The sequence below is a fragment of the Vicia villosa genome, linkage group LG6, assembly GCF_029867415.1.
Source record: "Vicia villosa cultivar HV-30 ecotype Madison, WI linkage group LG6, Vvil1.0, whole genome shotgun sequence".
Classification (NCBI taxonomy): domain Eukaryota; kingdom Viridiplantae; phylum Streptophyta; class Magnoliopsida; order Fabales; family Fabaceae; genus Vicia; species Vicia villosa.
Genome location: NC_081185.1, coordinates 14,626,783 through 14,646,365, shown reverse-complemented (window position 1 = coordinate 14,646,365; position 19,583 = coordinate 14,626,783). Strand labels below are relative to the sequence as shown.

The window sequence follows — 19,583 nt, the reverse complement described above, 5'->3', positions numbered from 1 at the left end:
TTTTATGGAGGATGGAGGTTCCTTTAAAGGTGATGGTTTTCGGATGTCGGTGTTTTATCAACAAAGTGGCTACTAAACACGCTCTCCCTAATAGAGGTATCATTTCATCTTCAAATTCTATGTGCGTTTTTTGTTCTGGTGAAGTGGAAACGTCGGTTTATTCTTTGTTGATTTTCTATAACGTTAACTTGGTATGGCGGGAAATATTCGAGTGAATTGGTTTGATAGATCATAAGGAGGAGACTTTTAAGGAAAGCTTTATCAAATGGTTCTCGTTTAGTAAAGGTGAGAAAGTTAGAAAACGTAAGAAGGGCGTGGTGTGGTTGGCTACTTGTTGGACTATATGGTTGAGCAGGAATGAGACCGTTTTTAGAAGGGACTCATGGAATATCTCTGATATGGTTTGGGATGTTAAAGCTATGGTTTGGAGATGGGCTATTATAGGAAAAATTATTCAACCCAAATGTAATTTTTACGAAATTAGTAGTAACCCTCTATTTTATTTATGGTAAGTTTCATTTGGCGTGTAATTTCTCTTTTTGAGCTTTTGCTCGGGTTTCTTGTATGAAGTTATTGAGAACTTGGGTTCTCCTATCAATATATCCTTGCTTAAAAAAAAAAACAACCAGATGGAAATAATACTTTATAATAAGCTAATTTTTATAAGGGGAATTACATCAGGGGAAAAACTATTTTTAATCAAAAAGCATTCGGGCAAGAAAAAACTTCAATGAATTGTATATAGCTTACCGCTAGTGCTGATTATACAAAAGAATGAAGAACTCTTCATAATATGACACTCAACAATAAAGTCTCACCTAAGATATTTAAAGTCAAAAAAAGTTAACGGAAGAGACTAAATTGACTAATAGAGTATGTTTTGAAGGACCAAAACTAAAATTTAAATTAAGTTAAAGAACCAAAAGATGCATTAAATACTAATATGACATGATAAAATGTTATAATTATATTGAATAATGGTGTAAAATTAGATTACATATTGACAGTGTGTCATAAATAAAATATACAATTTTTTTTACAAAACATTAAATATAATAGCTCCATTGTATAACAAACATAACTTATTGTTGTAAAAAATCACACATACACATTTTAAGTCAATTTGTTATTAATTTTGAAAAACCATCATTTTAATTTTATTATTCAAAAAATAATTTTATAATTTTTTTTTTCAAAAATAACATAAATTTTTGCAAATCCATTTATTATTAATATAATATTTATATTTAGCAATTTGATATTAATTATTAAATTTTTATCATGATAAAAATAATATATTTTACGAACAAAGTTTAAACGATTCTTTAAAGGACCTTAAATAAAGTAGTTTTATTTTAATATTTTTTAAGTTTTTTTTAAGTGTTCTATTTAAATGAAAAGTTTTAATTAATATTTTTTGTCAAAAAATTTCTCAAAATTTTAAAATTCATTTTAGAAAAAAACAATAACATCATTTATCTTCAAAAAATATTAAAGAGTTTTATATAGAAAACTTCCACGAATTGTAGAAAATTTCTCCCTTTTGCATGGTGATAAAGAAGTAAACTAGGAGAGTGTAAATGTGGTTGAGAGTATTCCTGGTCAGCTCCTTTAACACAAAACTCGGTCAACAAATCACACATGAAAATCTCTAACTTGAAAACAGTTCAACAATAATATAACCCCACACTCTCGTTTCGTTTTAGAGCAATATAGCTTTCCATAGTAACTATCTTTTACTTCATCACTCTACAAACCTCTCTCTTTCTCTTCACGTATAGCAAATTGGTTTTTGTATGTATCTATATTTGCATCTCAATCAACAAAGACTTGTGGAAGGAAATGAAAGGTACAAAGTTTAGTTAAGCAGTCACCAGTAGTTAATTTTTTTAAGCAAGGTACAAAGTTTTATCATGTCGGCATGATATAATATTGTGTTAGGAATTCTTCAAGGATAATTTGGAGACATATCATAGTTACTATATCTGTTGTTTGTATAGAATATAACATAATGGTTGTGTCTGTATTTTATTATCATGTAGACATTATTAGTAAATGGATTTTGATTAAGAAAAGAAACTCAAAATAAATCATACCCACATCCACATAATGGTTGTTTGTTTAGAATATAACAGAATGGTTATGCCATTGTTTTATCAAATGTACAATTTTTTTTTTATTTTTAAATAATCACATTGCTAAGTCGTTTGTTCCATTTCATAAATATTATGTTTGGTAAAAATTAAATAACGTTGTAGTTTCACTTAATGTTATATACTCTACTATTATTCGTTATTATGGATTAGAAACTGATTTTATTTTCGTTGGAATTAGCTATATTTTCATTAGTCTGGGATATGCTGATCATGCCTTTGGCTTTAAACCAACTTGGTTGGATTGTTGGTGCATCAATAGACCATGTCAATAAAAAGTTAAGTTGGGATAATGTGCAAGGCTCGAGAGCATTGCCCATGCTGATGAAAACATAGTCATGCCAATGAAACTAAAATCAATTTATAATTCATAATGAGAGAGTATATAAAAAATTGAAGCTACTCTGCTATTTAATTTTTATAAAAGTGATAAGATAAAAAGCGAAGATTTAAACTTTTGATGAAAAATAGATTTTGTAAAGCGTCAATGTTATTCTTGCATTTGCAATGTTTTGTATAGCCAAAAAATGAATTTTATGATTCATTCTTTTGTTGTTGATTAAGGTTTATTTTTGTAAGGTTGTTTATATATTTACGCAATTGACAACAAATATGGATTAACAACTCAGCTTCTCCACTATGTTTTTAGGATAAACAACGTATTCATTCCTAATGTGTTGTGTATCCCATCTAAACCTAAGGTGCTGAGGTGCAAGAAGAAGAGAAGATCAAAGAGAATAAAACACAAGCCATAAAAATATAATGAAAACAATTTACTAATAAGGGGTCTCACATATCTACTACAACCGGATGCCACAACGTTAAAGGTGAAGGTTTTCGGATGGCAGTGTTTTATCAACACAGTGGCTACGAAAGATGCTCTTGCTAATAGAGGTATCATTTCATCTTCAAATCTTTGTGCATTTTTTGTTCTGGTGAAGTAGAAATGTCGGTTTATTCTTTGTTGATTTGCTATAACGTTAATTTGGTGTGGAGGGAAATAGCCGAGTGAATTGGTTTGATAAACCATAAGGCGGATACTTTTAAGGAAAACTTTATTAAATGGTTCTCGTTTAGTAAAGGTGAGAAAGTTAGAAACGGTAAGAAGGGCGTGGTGTTGTTGGCTACTTGTTGGACTCACTAGTGCAAAAATGTTAATTTACACCCGTTTTTTATTACATTTACACCCATTATTTTTAATAAAAATCGGGTGTATATCCACAGGGTGAGAAATGTCTAACGCATTTACACCCGTTTTATACCCGTTTAAAACGGGTGTAAATACGTTCGTAATTACTCCCTATTTTAAAAATATCGGGTGTAAATACGTTCTACGTTACACCCTATTTTAACAAAAATCGGGTGTAATTGGGCGTAATTACGTTTTTAATTACACCCTGTTTTAATAAAAATCGGGTGTAATTGGGCGTAATTACGTTTTTAATTACACCCTGTTTTAATAAAAATTGGGTGTAATTGAGCGTAATAACGTTTTAATTACACCCTATTTTAATAAAAATCGGGTGTAATTGAACATAATTATGTTTTAATTACACCCTGTTTTAATAAAAATCGGGTGTAATTGAGCGTAATTACGTTTTAATTACACCCTATTTTAATAAAAATCGGGTGTAAATACGTTCTTAATTACACTCTATTTTAATAAAAATTAGGTGTAAATACGCCATTTATGAATGAACAATTATATTATATTTAAATCTATTTACACCCTATTTCATATACACCATTTAGTTATATTTCATTTTTAGTCATAATATTGCAAATACTATAAAATCATACACATAAAAATCATATTTTAACTAAGTCAAAATATTTTTAATATTAACCAAAAAGTATACAAAATCATGTGCAATCATAATATTTCAAGTACTATAAAATCATACACACATAAAAATCATATTTTAACTAAGTCATAACACTTTCTTCATATATAAGTTTTCTTCTTTTGTTTTTGTTTTGGCAACATTTCTATGTTTTTATCCTCTTCAACCATTTGCATTTGATCTTGAAATCTTAACATCTCCATGTCACCAACATAACAAGCTGAATCAACAGTCGATATGCAACTCATCATCATATGATTATTATTGTTCATCTGATCCGTTGGAACTGTAATCGAAACACTGCATCCACCACCACCGGTAGTACCTTTTCCTCCTCCTTGTTGTTGTATGCAAGGAGCCCATGTTAGCGCTAGTGCCAAATTGTGAGTCTTGCATACAGACGCCAACACCTCTACGATCTCATTCACCGCTGCTTCGTACAACTCCTCAAAAACCTAATTATTCATCATCATATGTAAAACAATTAGGTCAAGAATTGAATCTAGTATTGATTTGATGAATGATGGAATGCATCCTTACCTTTACTGCTGGTGGAATATTCATGTTGTGGCTACTTCTAAAATCAACAGCCTGCACCAAAGATAGATAGATCCATCAATCACAGGGTTTAAATTACGGTAATATTATTAAACTAGTACTAATGCAATTAATTGAGAAACTACAAACCTCAAGAGCATTGGAGAGATGATCGAGTTGTGGACGATAATTGATGAGGTTTTGATTGGCGATAACAAACTCAATGACACCAAAAGCCCTTGGGCCGGAATCGAAGCACCAGAGATAGAATTAATGCTTCCAAAAGAGTAGTTACTAATAACATCCTTAGCTAATCTAAGCGAATCTTGAACGAGTGTGGCAGAGAAAGAAGAACCTGCTTAATATATTTGGTTATGCTTACAATATCAGCTTAGTTGTCATCAAGGGCCATATTGGTATAAGATTATAACTAAAAATAATTCTGATAATCGAAAACGTATTAGTTGAATTAAGGGTGAGTCGTTGTTCGGTTATTGAATGACAAATTACCAGTCTCTCTTGCTCAGATGATCGACCAGTGAAGCAACTCTTCTTTATTCTCTGGCATTTGCTCTTGGCGTTATCCAAACCTGGTTTACTATTCACCCTGCTAAATTTTAACTAATTACTACATGTGATTCATTATATGTTGTTGGAGATAGCAATCACACTTGTTCCTACAGCTAGTATAACCATAACAAGTGCTATAATCTTGTCCTTTCTCGTTGATATACCATGAATATCCCTGTCATTTTTTAACAACACAAAAACATGGTTAATGATTTTTCTTATAGATTAAAATGAGTATTATGAACAAAACAAAATTAATTACCTTAAAACAATAGAACCAGGGAAAACAAAGGAAAGACAAACAGCAGAGGTTGATCCCATGAACTGAAAAATGTACCAAATATCCGGAATTGCTACCGCAGCAATGTAACTAAGAACCAACAGAGCGAGTGTCAAGATCATAAATCTCTTGTTATCCATGGCTAACAAAGATCTTTTAGGGAAGAGAAATTCATCAACGGTGGTTCTCAATGAGAAATTGAGGAGAGGAAATGTCAACATGATATGAAAAGCATATAAAACAAATATCCAAATTCAAAATTCAAAATTCAAAATTTTAAATAAAATTTACCTTAATGTTCAGTCCTCTACATTTTTTCATGTTTGTTATTCCATTTATTATTTTTTTTTTCTAATAGCTTAATGACCAGATTTCTACTTCTTAAAGATGAAATTAGATCTCGCAGATTCAAAGCTGCGACTCACAATTAGATGTTTCTGTGTAGCTACCAACTGAACTAAATTAGTGAATTATCTTCCAATTTTTTTTATTAAACTACTGATGATCTTGAATTCAAAAAATGCATGGTTACTTACCCATAATAATTAGGTACATAATTAAACATCCCATATTAGTAATCACCACACAAAGTCGAGTTGCTGCAGCTCCTAAAGGACCAAAAGCTTCTCTCATGACACCAGAATACGTCGTCGTTTGACCCGCACGTGTAAACCTCATTAAAAACTCAACTGAAATTTCAGCCAGTAAAGCTATCACCAGAATCAAAACGAACGCCGGAATCACACCGAGAACCTTCAGAGTCGCCGGAAGAGACATAATTCCGGCGCCAATTACGCATACAAAACCACATTTTCATATATATTATTTTATAAACATCTAGCACAAACTGAAAAAATGGGGAAAGGGGTGATTTCTGTCATGTCGATTCACATGTTAATTTGCTTGCTAAATTTCAAGAAAAAAAATGGTGAGAATGAAACAGAGAAGCAGAAAGAGTACATGAGTTGAAAAATTTACTTTATTCTTAAATAGCAAGCCGAGATCTGTGGCAAGGAAATTTCTCCATTCCTGAATAACAAGGTAAATGCAATGCATAGGATCCATAGAAGTAAAATAACTTATGATTTATAAGATCAATAGAATAGAGATTGCATATAGAAAGGTAACTTACTGGTCTTCTGAAGCAACTAAAGTAAACCAAATAGGACTTTTTTCCGGCTGCACCTGCTCCCTGTTGCATCTAACACGAGTTATGCTGAGGCAGACATCTCAGATGCTGTTGTTCTCTTCTGATTAGCAGGACGCATCCTTTTGCGCTTCACTGGTCCTGAAGTCAAGGTGCTCAGACATTATTGAATGGATATGAAAGTTATCCTCATAATTAATCAGATTAACTCGATTACACCAAAACTATTCGGGAAACTCTTTGACGAACCTTTTAAATCTGCCGAAGAACTATTACACCAAAACACAATTTTCAAGGATTAAAATGTTTCCCCTATCCTATTTTCTATATTAAAATGAAGGAACTTAAAAGTAGTATTCCAAGTAACACGAAACCAAAATAAAAGATAACAAATCATGTTCGATACGATAATGAATATGATCATTTTGGAAGTATTTGTTAATCTAAAAATGGGCTCAAATATGAAATATGTAGTCCTACTTTCATTAGATCAAATATTTGCTTTAATTAATAATAATAGAGAATGAGTGTTATTCTTGCCTGAAATCAACGGCTGTTGCACCGGGACGAGGCAAGGGCAATGATGCACCCAAATCTTGAAAAGGAGAAGATGAAGTCCCTCTTGACACGTCATCCTTTTCCGCTGCAAGACCCTGTTATTTCTTTAGAACAAAATGCTTCTTCATGCTCGCATTAAAGGGAGAGTTTATATATTACACAAAAGAGAGGAGTAAGAACCTTAGCAAGCAATTGAAGAAGCTTGTTGGAAGGGGCTTCTACATTCAATGGTGTCATAGTTGCAGAAGCAACAGCAGTAGCAGCCTGAGTAAGATTGCTGTGACGAAGATGAGCGACGATGAGAGAATTGAGGTGTCTGAAGAGTTTGCCATCTTGCAGAGTTTGCTCCGAGCTACTGTTTTCCATCGATGATTCCTTCCTGCACAAAGGACCAATGTAGCAGAAGAAGAACCCTAGAATGACTGAATGAGAATCTGACTAATTGCTTCTGGACAGTGTTCCTCAATTGTTTTGCTGCCGTCACCGCAGTCCGTCACTTGTGAGTTTCAGCGAGTCACTTGTTCCTCGAAATGGTAAATCTAAGATACTTTATTCCTCAATATTAAGATAACTTTTATAAAATTCATTGAAATTATTAAATAACAAGTACATATTCGATTTCCTCAATCGAGTTAACTAAAGTATGTCGGGTTCAACTCTAAACTCTGCTAGAACCTTGTCACCGGTTCCGGTGTGAGAATCCAACTCGGTACATACCTTGGAATTTTGGCACCCTTTGTAGAAAGCAACAACTACAGGTCTTTGTTAACTGGTGTAGCTGCCAAGCACCAAGCACCAAGAACCTTGCTCACATAACTATCATCTCTTGTGAACAACTCAGAAGTCTTTGCATAAACTTTTCTCTCCACATAAACAAAGGTAGAAGAAGCAGTAATTGAAGGAACCTGCATCTCAAACCACCTCTAGAACCAAAACCAGAACTCAAATTCTTCGAGTAATTCGTCGAAATCGTCGAATCGTAACCATTAGGAACTTTCCATGAATTAAAGAGGCAGTAGAAGTCCCACTCGGAGACAAAACACAATCATAATCTCTCTGAATCAATTCATCAAACAGTGAATGAACATTCTAAAGATCAAAGCTTCAAAGCCTCTATATCGAAAACTCTAAGTCAATTCAACAATTAGAAAAATGAATTATCCAAAAAATGAAATAAGTTCAACGATTCACCTAGCAGCAACATGAGTTGTGTCAAATCCAAAGTACATCTCCATCTTACTGGATTCCTTCGGAGAAGCTTCAAAGCCCAACCGATCTTTCTAGTTTCGGTCAATGAAGACGTCGCAACGGCAGAAGAACCGGGGCCGTAGTTGATGATCTGGTGAATAATCGATAGGGTTTTAGGTGAAGAACCGTAAAGAAATGAAGGAATCGTGTTTTGTACGAACGGAAGTTTCTGATGACGGAGTCATTAGGTGAATCGAAAAATCCGAAATACGCAATGGAAATGCGAGGAAGGAGTTTAGAAAATGGTTGCTTCTCAGTCTCTCCCAATTCTCCGACGTGTTTGCACTCTTTCAGGCGATGTGACATGTTTCGAAGAGAAAGGTTCATACAATTGAAAAATGGGTTTCGAAGACATTGTGTTTTTAATTTCTTGATGTTTTTATTATTGAATATTATTAAGTTGTAAACTTAATAAAATAGATTACATAAATCCTTAATAAAATAGATTACATAAGTCCTTAATAAAATAGATTGTGGTTTTTAAATGTGTCTATATTAATGATTAATATTTTAAGTTATAAAATTAATAACTTTTTTTTAGTTTAGTTAAATTTACACCCGTTTTAAATTTAATGGGAGTAATTGAGATTTGATTATAAAAATATTTTTAATTTACACCCGTTTTTAAAAAATAGGGTGTAAATTGACACATATTAATACTTAAAATAATCTATTATTTACAAAATTGCCACCGTATTTTTTAATTACACCCGTTTTTAATATATCGGGTGTAAATTTTAAAATTATATTGTTCTTTTTGCACTAGTGACTATATGGTTGAGCAGGAATGAAACCGTTTTTAGAGGGGACTCATGGAATATCTCTGATATGGTTTGGGATGTTAAAGCTATGGTTTGGAGATGGGCTTTTATATGAGAAATTATTCAACCCAAATGTAACTTTTACAAATTTAGTAGAAACCCTATATTTTATTTATGGTAAGTTTCATTTGGCATGTAATTTCTCTTTTTGAGCTTTTGCTCGAGTTTTTGTATGAAGTTATTGAGAACTTGGATTCTCCTATCAATATATCCTTGCTTAAAAAAAACAACAAGATTAAAATAATACTTTAAAGTAAGCTATTTTTTTAAGGGGAATTACATCAGGGAAAAACTAATTTCAATCAAAAAGCAATCGGGCTAGAAAAAACTTCAAGGAATTGTATATAGCTTACCGCTAGTGCTGACTAAACTAAATATTGAAGAACTCTTCATAACATGGAGCAAACAAAGAGGGCATAACTTTGACAAATTCTTGGATATTGCACAATACTCGCATAAGTCAGAGTAAATAGTTGTAAAACTTAAATTTGAATATTGGAAATTGATATTTTATTTTTTGTGTAAGGAAGATATATTGGTATTTGATATTTGATAATATACCTTGATTACTAAGAATTCATTATTTTCGCATAAGTCTAAAGATATTTTCTTTATGCTTCATTTTATTTCATATTACAACTTTACATACCATCAAAATCTCATTTTACTCTCCAACCAAAAAAGTCAGAATTCAATATTGAAATCGGAAAGAGATCAAATATGGAAAATAGGAATTCTGGTGAATGACAGGGATAAATGTTGTGTGTTTTGCTTTAGGGAAGACAAGAATTCTAGTCACTTTTTTCGATTCTTGTTTGATAAAAAGAATAATTTGGGAAAGGGTAGAAGATTGGATCGGAGGAGGCATGAACATAAAGGCGAAATAATTACGGTCGTACTTATATTACAACTATAAGATTAAAGACTCAGATGAAATATTAACAGTTGAGGTAATTTGGTTAGCGGTAATTTTTAACATTTGGTTGATGAGGAATGTGATAATGTTTAACGGTAAAATTTTCAATTTTGATGATTGTAATACGTCGATCATTTTTGTGTCTTGGAAATAGTTTAGGTCTATTAATGTTTCTTCTGTATACTATAATTTTCATGTTTGGAATATCCTACCTCTGAGATGCATAAAGAGGTGAGTAGAAGAGATGCATAAAGAGGTGAGTAGAAGATTGGTTTACTGCTTGTAATTAATCATGTGGCTTTTAATGAAATCATTACATATTGGGAAAAAAACTATTGGAATTGAAAGTAATGCGTATCAATAACAATTGTAAGGGAGAAATCTCTCATGAACAACACACAACTCAATTTATATCCTTACACCCTAGAGATACAATGTTTACTCACCCTATTTTTTTCCCTGTATATTGCATTGCATGAAATATTCTCTCAAATATTCAATGTTATTCAGTTTTCTCCCTCGTATACGGAGTTCAATTTCACCATATCCTTTGTGATTCATTTTTGCATATTGTATTGAAGCCTTAGTGCAAATTGTCCAAAACTGAGTTAAATACGTCTAAAAAACAATTGGGTCATACATGTAAAAAATTAATGTGTTAGGACCAGTATTTAATTAACATAATTAAAATGATTTATTTATTGTAAGGTTTATGGCTAAGGATGTAATTGTCAGAAAACATATTGTGTAAATACTAAAAGTCTTATTTCTATTTTGTGATCGTAAAATTGGAATAAGAAAACTTATAATCATGAATCTTCGTGGTAGGGCATGAAATTATAAACATGAGTCTTCATAAAAGGACATGTGATTCTTATAAATAAGGGGTTATGGGCGAGATGAAACAGGTCTGTTAACGCATCAACATCATTTTGCCAAAAGAGGAAGACACTGGAGTGGGAATACTAGGGAGTTTAGACTTAAAACTTAAGATCGTTTCGAAAAAAAAAAAGCTAACAAAACAGACAAGTCCAACCAACCGGCCCGTTTTGTCATCCGTCCACAAAAGAGGTATAGTTCAACTAATATAGAGAATGCCATTTTCAAAGTTACAAATTTTACTTTATTTAATTGATTAAGATTATAAATAGTGAATATATGTAGTAATTAATTAATAAATAAATCATAATTCATTCAATATTCAAAATATAAATTTTAATTTATAACGGAAATTTTGGTTACTATATTATTTACTTTTGTTTAAATTTAAATAGAGGATTTGAGGTCTTGTTTATATTGCCTTTATTTATTTTCAACTTTCTACCCTATTTGTTTGCTAAACCTTTAAATCAAAAATATTGACGAGATAAAAAATATATATTTATTTACTACTACCATGTTATTGCTATTTTTTTAAATAGCAATAACACTTGTTGCACCGCCTTTATAAATTCCTGCAACAACACATGTAGAATTCTACTATTGTCTTTGTTGTGAAAAACGATACCAATAACAAAGTATAATAGGGAATTAGGGAAGAGAATAAGAACACAAGAATTGGTTATAACTGCTATTCTTTCACTTTCTCTTAAAACAAGATTACAAGTTTACAAGAATAACAAATAACCTCTCTCACCCTAAATTAGGATTTGCAGCTTGGCAATGATGAGAGACTAGTATGCTATTTATAATAAAACCTAACATACTAACTAATGGGCTTTTTCAGCAAGGCCCATTACACAAGTCAACTTAATAAACAAGCTAACTTAACAAATTAGGGTTTAAACACTAAAACCTAATTTAACATGCTAACAACTCTAGCATCTTCGACATCTGCATGCTAGACCCATCTTCGACTACAGCATGCACACTTCGACACCAGCATGTGAACAATCCTTCGACTCCATGCTTAACTATGTCGAACTGTCGAACCAAGAAGCTACCCTTCGACAATACTAGAGTTCGATCCAATATCTCACAAATCTCCACCTTGGACCTAACTCTACAACGTCAAGGAATAGACTAGCTTTCTTCATGCAGTTTTATCAACTGCATACAGTGGAAAAACTTGCAACTCGGCAATGTCTTGGTGATCATATCAGCAGCATTGTCTTCAGTCGAAACCTTCAGCACTTGGACTTCTCCACGCTCGATTACTCCTCTGACGAAATGCAGCCTCACATCAATGTGCTTAGTTCGCTCATGATAGGCTGAATTCTTCGACAGGTGTATTGCACTTTGACTATCACATTTAACAGTGATACCTCGACTTTGAAGTTTTAGCTCCTTCGCAAAACCTTCAAGCCACAATGCTTCTTTCACAGCTTCAGTTAGGGCAATATACTCCGCTTCAGTGGTTGATAGAGCAACAACCTTCTGAAGTGTTGCTTTCCAACTAATTGCAGTGCCAAACATAGTGAAAACATATCCAGAAATAGATTTTCTGGAATCCATACAACCTGCATAATCAGAGTCGACATATCCTTCTATTACTGCTTTACTATCTTCACCCAAGGCTCCACCATAAATTAGGACTCTATTCAGAGACCCATTTATGTACCTTAAAATCCACTTCAATGCTTGCCAGTGAGCCTTTCCAGGATTCGCCATGTACCTGCTTACAAGACTTACTGCGTATGCTATGTCGGGTCTAGTACAAACCATAGCATACATCAAAGAACCAACTATATTAGCATATGGGATGCTATTCATATAGGCTCTTTCCACATCAGTACTGGGACACTGATCAATACTCAGCTTGAATTGAGGGTTTGTTGGAGTCACAACTGGCTTCGAATTCGACATACCAAACTTTTCAAGAATCTTCCGTAGATATGCCTCTTGAGATAGGCATAACTTCGACTTCTTTCTATCTCTCCGAATGTCAATTCCAAGAATCCTGGAAGCAGCTCCCAGATCCTTCATATCGAACTCCTTAATGAGTTCAGCCTTCACCCTCATCACATCTTCAACATTGTTGCTTGCTATGAGAATATCATCCACATAAAGCAACAAAATAACAAATGAATTACCAGGTCGAAATCTGAAGTAAACGCAGTGGTCGAACTGACTTCTAATGAAACTTATGCGTGCCATGAACTTGTCGAATCTCCTATTCCACTGTCGAGGAGATTGTTTCAGCCCATACAAAGATCTCTTTAACTTGCACACATAATCTTCCTTCCCCTTTTCGACATACCCTTCAGGTTGCCTCATCAGGATCGTTTCATCTAGATCACCATACAAGAACGCAGTCTTCACATCCATCTGTTCCAGTTCAAGATCGAACTGTGCCACCATGGCAAGCAACATTCGAATGGACCTATGCTTCACAACAGGAGAAAACACATCATTGAAGTCGACACCTTCTTTCTGAGTGAAACCCCTTGCAACTAACCTTGCCTTGTATCTTTTCGACGTCACTCCTTCAATTCCTTCCTTAACTTTGAAAATCCATTTACAGCTGACTAACCTTGCCCCAACAGGTTTCTTGATCAGTTCCCAAGTATGATTATCATGAAGAGATTTCATCTCATCATCCATGGCCTTCAGCCATTCAGTCTTATTTCGACTCCTCATAACTTCCTTATAGTCTCTAGGTTCTTCGTCTAGAACCTCACTTGCAGAGATTAAGGCATAAGCTATAAGATCTGCATATCCAAGTCTCTGAGGTGGCTTGATGACTCTTCTCGACCTATCTCTCGACAATAGGTAGTCATCGTCAGTTTCCTCAACTTCATCATCTTCTGCTTCTTCTTCGACTTCATCTGGGATATGCAATTCAGCATCAACATGCTCCACCTCAACAGGAATCTCTACCTGTTCCAGCTCTTCGTCAGATGTTTCTGTACTTCGACCAACATCATCAGTTTTCTTAAAAGCCATTTCAGCTTCATTGAAAACTACATCTCGACTGGTGATACACCTCCTGTGACCTAGCTCTAGGCACCATAGCCTATAAGCTTTGACTCCTTCAGGGTATCCCATGAACATGCATTTCAGAGCTCTAGGTTCGACCTTGTCTTGCCTAATGTGAGCATAGGCTACGCAGCCAAATACTCTCAGTTTGTCGAGATCTGGTGGATGTCCCGACCAAACTTCTTCAGGTGTCTTCATATCTAACGCTGTCGAAGGACATCTGTTTATCAGATATGTTGCTATCGAAACAGCCTCAGCCCAGAACACCTTTGTTAACCCCGCACTAGTCAACATGCATCTGACTCTCTCCAAAATAGTTCGATTAAACCTTTCAGCCAAACCATTTTGCTGTGGAGTACCTGCAGTAGTTCTATGCCTTGCAATACCAGAGGCAGCACAAAAACTGTCGAATGCCTCATTGCAAAATTCAAGGCCATTGTCGGTTCTCAACCTCTTGACCTTTCTGCCAGTCTGATTTTCAACCAGAGTCTTCCAACTTTTGAAATTCTCCAAAGTTTCATCCTTAGTCTTCTGGATGAATACCCATAATTTTCTGGAATAATCATCTACTATGGATAGAAAATACCTTGCTCCTGAATGTGATGGACACCTTGCAGGCCCCCAAAGATCAGCATGGATGTAATCAAGGGATCCATGTGTTCTTTGTTTGCCTTTGTTGAACTTCACTCTGCAAGATTTTCCAAGTACACAGGGTTCACAAAACTTCAGCTTTTCGACTTTGTCTCCACCAAGCAGATTTTGTTTCCCTAATTCGACCAGACCCCTTTCACTGACATGGCCCAATCTCATGTGCCAGATTTCTGTTTTCGACAAAGATTTCGTGGATGCAACATTTGTCGAACCACTTACAACTTCAGCCTCAAGGGTATACAAGCCTTGTTTCTTCACGCCTCTCAAGACTTCCTTCGAACCCTTCATGACTCTTAGGATACTTTTCTCTCCTTGGAAAACATATCCTTTCTTGTCGAATTCACCAAGAGAAAGCAGATTTCTCTTCAAATCAGGAACATACCTGACTTCAGTCAACAACCTTATTGACTCATCATGGAGCTTGAATCTCACAGATCCAACACCTGCAATCTTGCAAGCCTTGTTGTTTCCCAGCAATACTGATCCACCATCTTGATCACATAATTCCTCGAACAAGTCTTTGTTTGGAGTCATGTGCCAAGTGCAACCTGAATCCATAATCCACTCCTTCTTAGAGTCACTGCTTGAAACCACAAGAACATCCGATGATTCGAAATCATCTTGAACAATGGCAGCGTTGCCATTATCCTTACCTCCATGATATTTCAAGCGTTCAGGGCACACCTTTCTTGTGTGACCCTCCTTTTTACAATGGTAGCATCGAATGCCAGATGCTTCGCCACTGTAAGACTTCGACTGGCTTTTGCCCTTCTTGTCGAACTTACCATTCTTTCGTAAGAGTTTTCCTTTAACGGCCAAACCTTCGCCAACAGTCGAAGGTTTATGCTCCTTTCGTTCATTCAAGTCCTTAGAGTACAAGGCTGATTGAACTTCTTCAAACGTCAGGGACTCCCTTCCATACAAGAGAGTTTCTTTGAAGTGAGCATGTGATCGAGGCAAAGAACACAATAGTAACAGCGCTTGATCTTCATCATCGATCTTCACATCAATATTTTCAAGATCAAGAATCAGCTTGTTGAACATATCCAACTGCTCAGCCAATACTTTGTCTTCAATCATCTTGAATGAATACAAAGCTTGCTTCAGGTAGAGTCGATTTACCAGCGATTTGGTCATATACAAACTTTCAAGTTTCACCCATAACCCTGATGCCGTCGTCTCCTTTGATACCTGTCGGAGAACCTTATCACCAAGGCTCAACAAAATTGCGCTGTGTGCTTTCTCGATCATATTCGTCTTCTCCGCTGCCGTCAATTCTGCATTCATGGCTGCCTCTCCCTTCAACGCTTCCAAACAACCCTGCTGAACCAGTAGGGCTTTCATCTTCAAGCGCCACAGACCGAAATCATTCACTCCGGTGAACTTTTCAATCTCATACTTTGTTGAAGGCATCTTCTCCACGCTCACCGCACCAGTTTGTTGTGAAAAACGATACCAATAACAAAGTATAATAGGGAATTAGGGAAGAGAATAAGAACACAAGAATTGGTTATAACTGCTATTCTTTCACTTTCTCTTAAAACAAGATTACAAGTTTACAAGAATAACAAATAACCTCTCTCACCCTAAATTAGGATTTGCAGCTTGGCAATGATGAGAGACTAGTATGCTATTTATAATAAAACCTAACATACTAACTAATGGGCTTTTTCAGCAAGGCCCATTACACAAGCCAACTTAATAAACAAGCTAACTTAACAAATTAGGGTTTAAACACTAAAACCTAATTTAACATGCTAACAACTCTAGCATCTTCGACATCTGCATGCTAGACCCATCTTCGACTACAGCATGCACACTTCGACACCAGCATGTGAACAATCCTTCGACTCCATGCTTAACTATGTCGAACTGTCGAACCAAGAAGCTACCCTTCGACAATACTAGAGTTCGATCCAATATCTCACAGTCTTGGAATAGTTTACGGAGCTGCCACTCCCAGCCAGAAATCGTGTATAACCCCGCATCTTCTACAACCACATTATCCGCAACAGCTCCGACAAATAGCACGGGATAGACCAAAACAGTATGTTCAAAGCGTTTCCCACACGACAATTGTCAACCCCTGCAAAATTGTTCTCTGACAATAAGATATAATTACCCGACAAAAATAGATCCCTCCACCAAATAGAATCAGTATTGTTCACAATACTGTTATCACCAATAAGAACTTTTAATGCTGGGTTACCGTATCTATAATTAAGGATGCCACTCCACACCGCATCCTTTTCCATCAAAATCCTCCATTTCCATTTTGTTTAACAGTTCCGCGTTCAAAATCTTTATATTTTTTACACCAAGCCCACCTTCCTCTTGAGGTTTCAAACGGTATCCCAACAAACCTGATGAATCAACCTTTTTAAATTACAACCATTCCAAAGAAAATTTCTTTGGATGGTACGAATCTCATTTAACACTATTCTCAGTGCTTTATAGAAGGACAAAGAATAGATGGGAATAACATTAAGCACATAATTAATCAACACCACCCGACCCGCAACATTAAGAATGGATGGGTGATTAAATACTTCCACATGGATACCTTTCTCAACTTTGCAAGAGATAAAAGAATATGCCGCTTCTAAAAACCAACGTCTTACATTAACTCCGTAAAGATTGCTATTATGGAAATTAATTTTTAATCCGGACATCATTTCGAAACCCCATAGAATGAATTTTACACTCCAAAGTTTCGCGGTATTTCCCTCCTTTATTATAATTGTGTCATCCGCAAATTGGAGCATGTTCACTTCCACATCTTCATTGATCTTGAACCCGTTAAAATAACCAGTCTCGATGGCCTTTTTCATAAGACCTTTGAGAACCTCCGTTGCCAGTACGAACAAAAACAGAGAGATGGGATCACCTTGACGAAGACCTTTCTCCACCTTAAAATGCTTCGAAGTACTTCCGTTAACAATAACAGACATATTACCAATGAAAATACGCCCTTCCATCTTTCTCAACCATCTAACACTGAATCCCATCTTGGTTAAAACAAACTTCAAAAAGTTCCAGCTAACATTATCATAGGCTTTTTCAAAGTCCACTTTCAAAACGACACAACTGCTTTTGGCTCTTTTTGCAAAGTCCATCACTTCATTGACTACGAGCACACCGTCTGCAATACTTCTACCCGAGACAAAAGTCGTTTGATTCTTCAACACCAACTTTATTATTACACATCTTAACCTTAAAGCTAAGAGTTTGGCTAGGATCTTGTAAAAACTTCCCACAATGCAAATAGGCCTGTAATTGTTTAAGGCTTGCGGATTTTTAATTTTTGGGACGAGAGTGATGAAAGAAGAAGTACAAGCTTCGTAAGCCTAGACCTATCATAAAAATCTGAGACAAATATCACAACATCCTCCTTGACTACTTCCCAATTTTGTTGAAATAATTCAAGAAAGTAACCATCCGGGTCGGCACTTCTATTACCATCACACAACCATATCACTAGCTTCACCTCCTCCTCCATAAACGGTCTTTCGATCCACCCTCTATCAAAATAACTCAAAATTTTAAAGACTAGTCCTTTCAATCTAGCTCTACTAATGTCTTATTCTTTAAAAAACCTTTCAAAGTGACTCTTGACTGTTCCCGTCTATCCGACAAAGCTTTACTAACGACTTCTCATTTTAAAAGAATCAAATTCATAATACAATAGAAAAAGAGAAGAGAAATAGGAGCATTACGGGACCAAACCAAACCTACTAAGTCAGGTGTTCCTAAATGTAAGCTTCTTCTTAGTGGGTTTAGTTTGGTCCCGTTATACTTCTATTTCTCTTCTCTTTTTCTATTGGATTATGAATTTGATATATTTTTTTAATTTAATTTTTATTCACTTCACTTCTCTTCTCCCCCATTCATCTTTTTCTTTAAAGTGTCAAGTATCTCTTGTACTATTAATTTTTTTTCTTTTAATTTCTTAAATTTTTAAAATAAAAAATTAAATATTTAATGTTTTATCTATAATAGACACATATTTAAGAGAAATAAAAATAAATTATATAAATAAAATTTCCCAACATATTTTGTAAAACATTAAAAATATCTGCTCCCTTGTGTAACTAGCAAGAATTTTTTTTCTTGTAAAAAAAATCAGACATACACATTTTGACGAAGTTTTTATATTTATACAAGTGGGAACAAAAAAAATCATTATTTAAAAATAAATTTTCGTTAGCACCAATTAGTAGAAGAGTGATGATTCTTATAGGACATTTTGTAAAGTTGGTATGCGCCATCATTATAAACCCCATATTTTGCTAAATTATTAGTAGTAGATTCTAACAATTTTATAAATTAAGTTTCGATTTAAACACCACTGTCCACTTGTAATGTTAGAAACTTTGAAAGAAACACACTCTTAGCTTTCTTGTGCTTCTTTATTTCAATGTAGTGCAATGGAAATAAGAACCTCGATCAATGGAGCAAACTAATATCATTCAATACATTTTTTCCGTTTCTTTAATAAAAGGAAAATACTTGAAAGTAACAAGAGAAATGTATCCCAAGAAAACAGACACGGACATGGACATCAAATGCAATATGCTAACATTAATAAATCATTTGAAAAATAAGTTAAAAAAATAAATGTAATGGTGTTGAACACCGGGAGATGTAAGACATCAAACATACATTCAATCAATTGGTGCTACAAAGCTTCAATCAATCTACTAGTTGGGAGATGGATAATTATGTTATGGACTGATACATTGAGAAAGACTTAGAATATTATATCGAACATGAATATTTAAAAATTAAGGTTGTCACCCAATTTATCTGAAATAGAACCATCATTCAGCGTAGTTGACAATTTTTGAATTTGATATTCAATAGTTTGGAATTTTGTATTCCAAAGTTAGTGATTGTTGACATACATCAATTATAGAGCTAAAATAGAGCAAAAAGTGACA

General features: G+C 34.5%; 2 protein-coding genes and 1 long non-coding RNA gene across 3 annotated transcripts; all 3 read right to left on the bottom strand.

Moving 5' to 3' along the window:
- Positions 1-4,374: 4,374 nt before the first annotated feature.
- On the bottom strand, positions 4,375-4,748 carry LOC131615260 (uncharacterized). Its single transcript, XR_009287688.1, has 3 exons — positions 4,685-4,748; positions 4,538-4,588; positions 4,375-4,452 (listed from the first exon to the last, which is right to left on the bottom strand). It is a non-coding gene; the product is annotated as an uncharacterized LOC131615260 (long non-coding RNA).
- Positions 4,749-5,176: 428 nt separating this feature from the next.
- LOC131613245 (amino acid transporter AVT6C-like) lies at positions 5,177-5,614 on the bottom strand. Its single transcript, XM_058884932.1, has 2 exons — positions 5,367-5,614; positions 5,177-5,279 (listed from the first exon to the last, which is right to left on the bottom strand). The coding sequence occupies exons 1-2, from the start codon at positions 5,603-5,605 to the stop codon at positions 5,177-5,179; spliced, it is 342 nt and encodes a 113-aa protein (XP_058740915.1). The 5' UTR covers positions 5,606-5,614.
- A 981-nt stretch (positions 5,615-6,595) lies between these two features.
- On the bottom strand, positions 6,596-7,605 carry LOC131613244 (cleavage stimulation factor subunit 50-like). The gene is made up of 4 exons (XM_058884931.1): positions 7,270-7,605; positions 7,072-7,184; positions 6,781-6,800; positions 6,596-6,672 (listed from the first exon to the last, which is right to left on the bottom strand). Exons 1-4 carry the CDS (start codon positions 7,453-7,455, stop codon positions 6,596-6,598), a joined length of 396 nt encoding a protein of 131 aa, XP_058740914.1. The 5' UTR covers positions 7,456-7,605.
- Between the last annotated feature and the right edge of the window lie 11,978 nt (positions 7,606-19,583).

Coding starts and splice junctions, on each gene's coding strand:
- LOC131613245 (XM_058884932.1), bottom strand. CDS start 5,605: ATGTTGACATTTCCTCTCCTCAATTTCTCATTGAGAACCACCGTTGAT. Junction 5,280..5,366: donor CCTGGTTCTATTGTTTTAAG/GTAATTAATTTT, acceptor AAAAAATGACAG/GGATATTCATGGTATATCAA.
- LOC131613244 (XM_058884931.1), bottom strand. CDS start 7,455: ATGGAAAACAGTAGCTCGGAGCAAACTCTGCAAGATGGCAAACTCTTC. Junction 7,185..7,269: donor TTCTTCAATTGCTTGCTAAG/GTTCTTACTCCT, acceptor AAGAAATAACAG/GGTCTTGCAGCGGAAAAGGA. Junction 6,673..6,780: donor TTCTTCGGCAGATTTAAAAG/GTTCGTCAAAGA, acceptor CCTTGACTTCAG/GACCAGTGAAGCGCAAAAGG.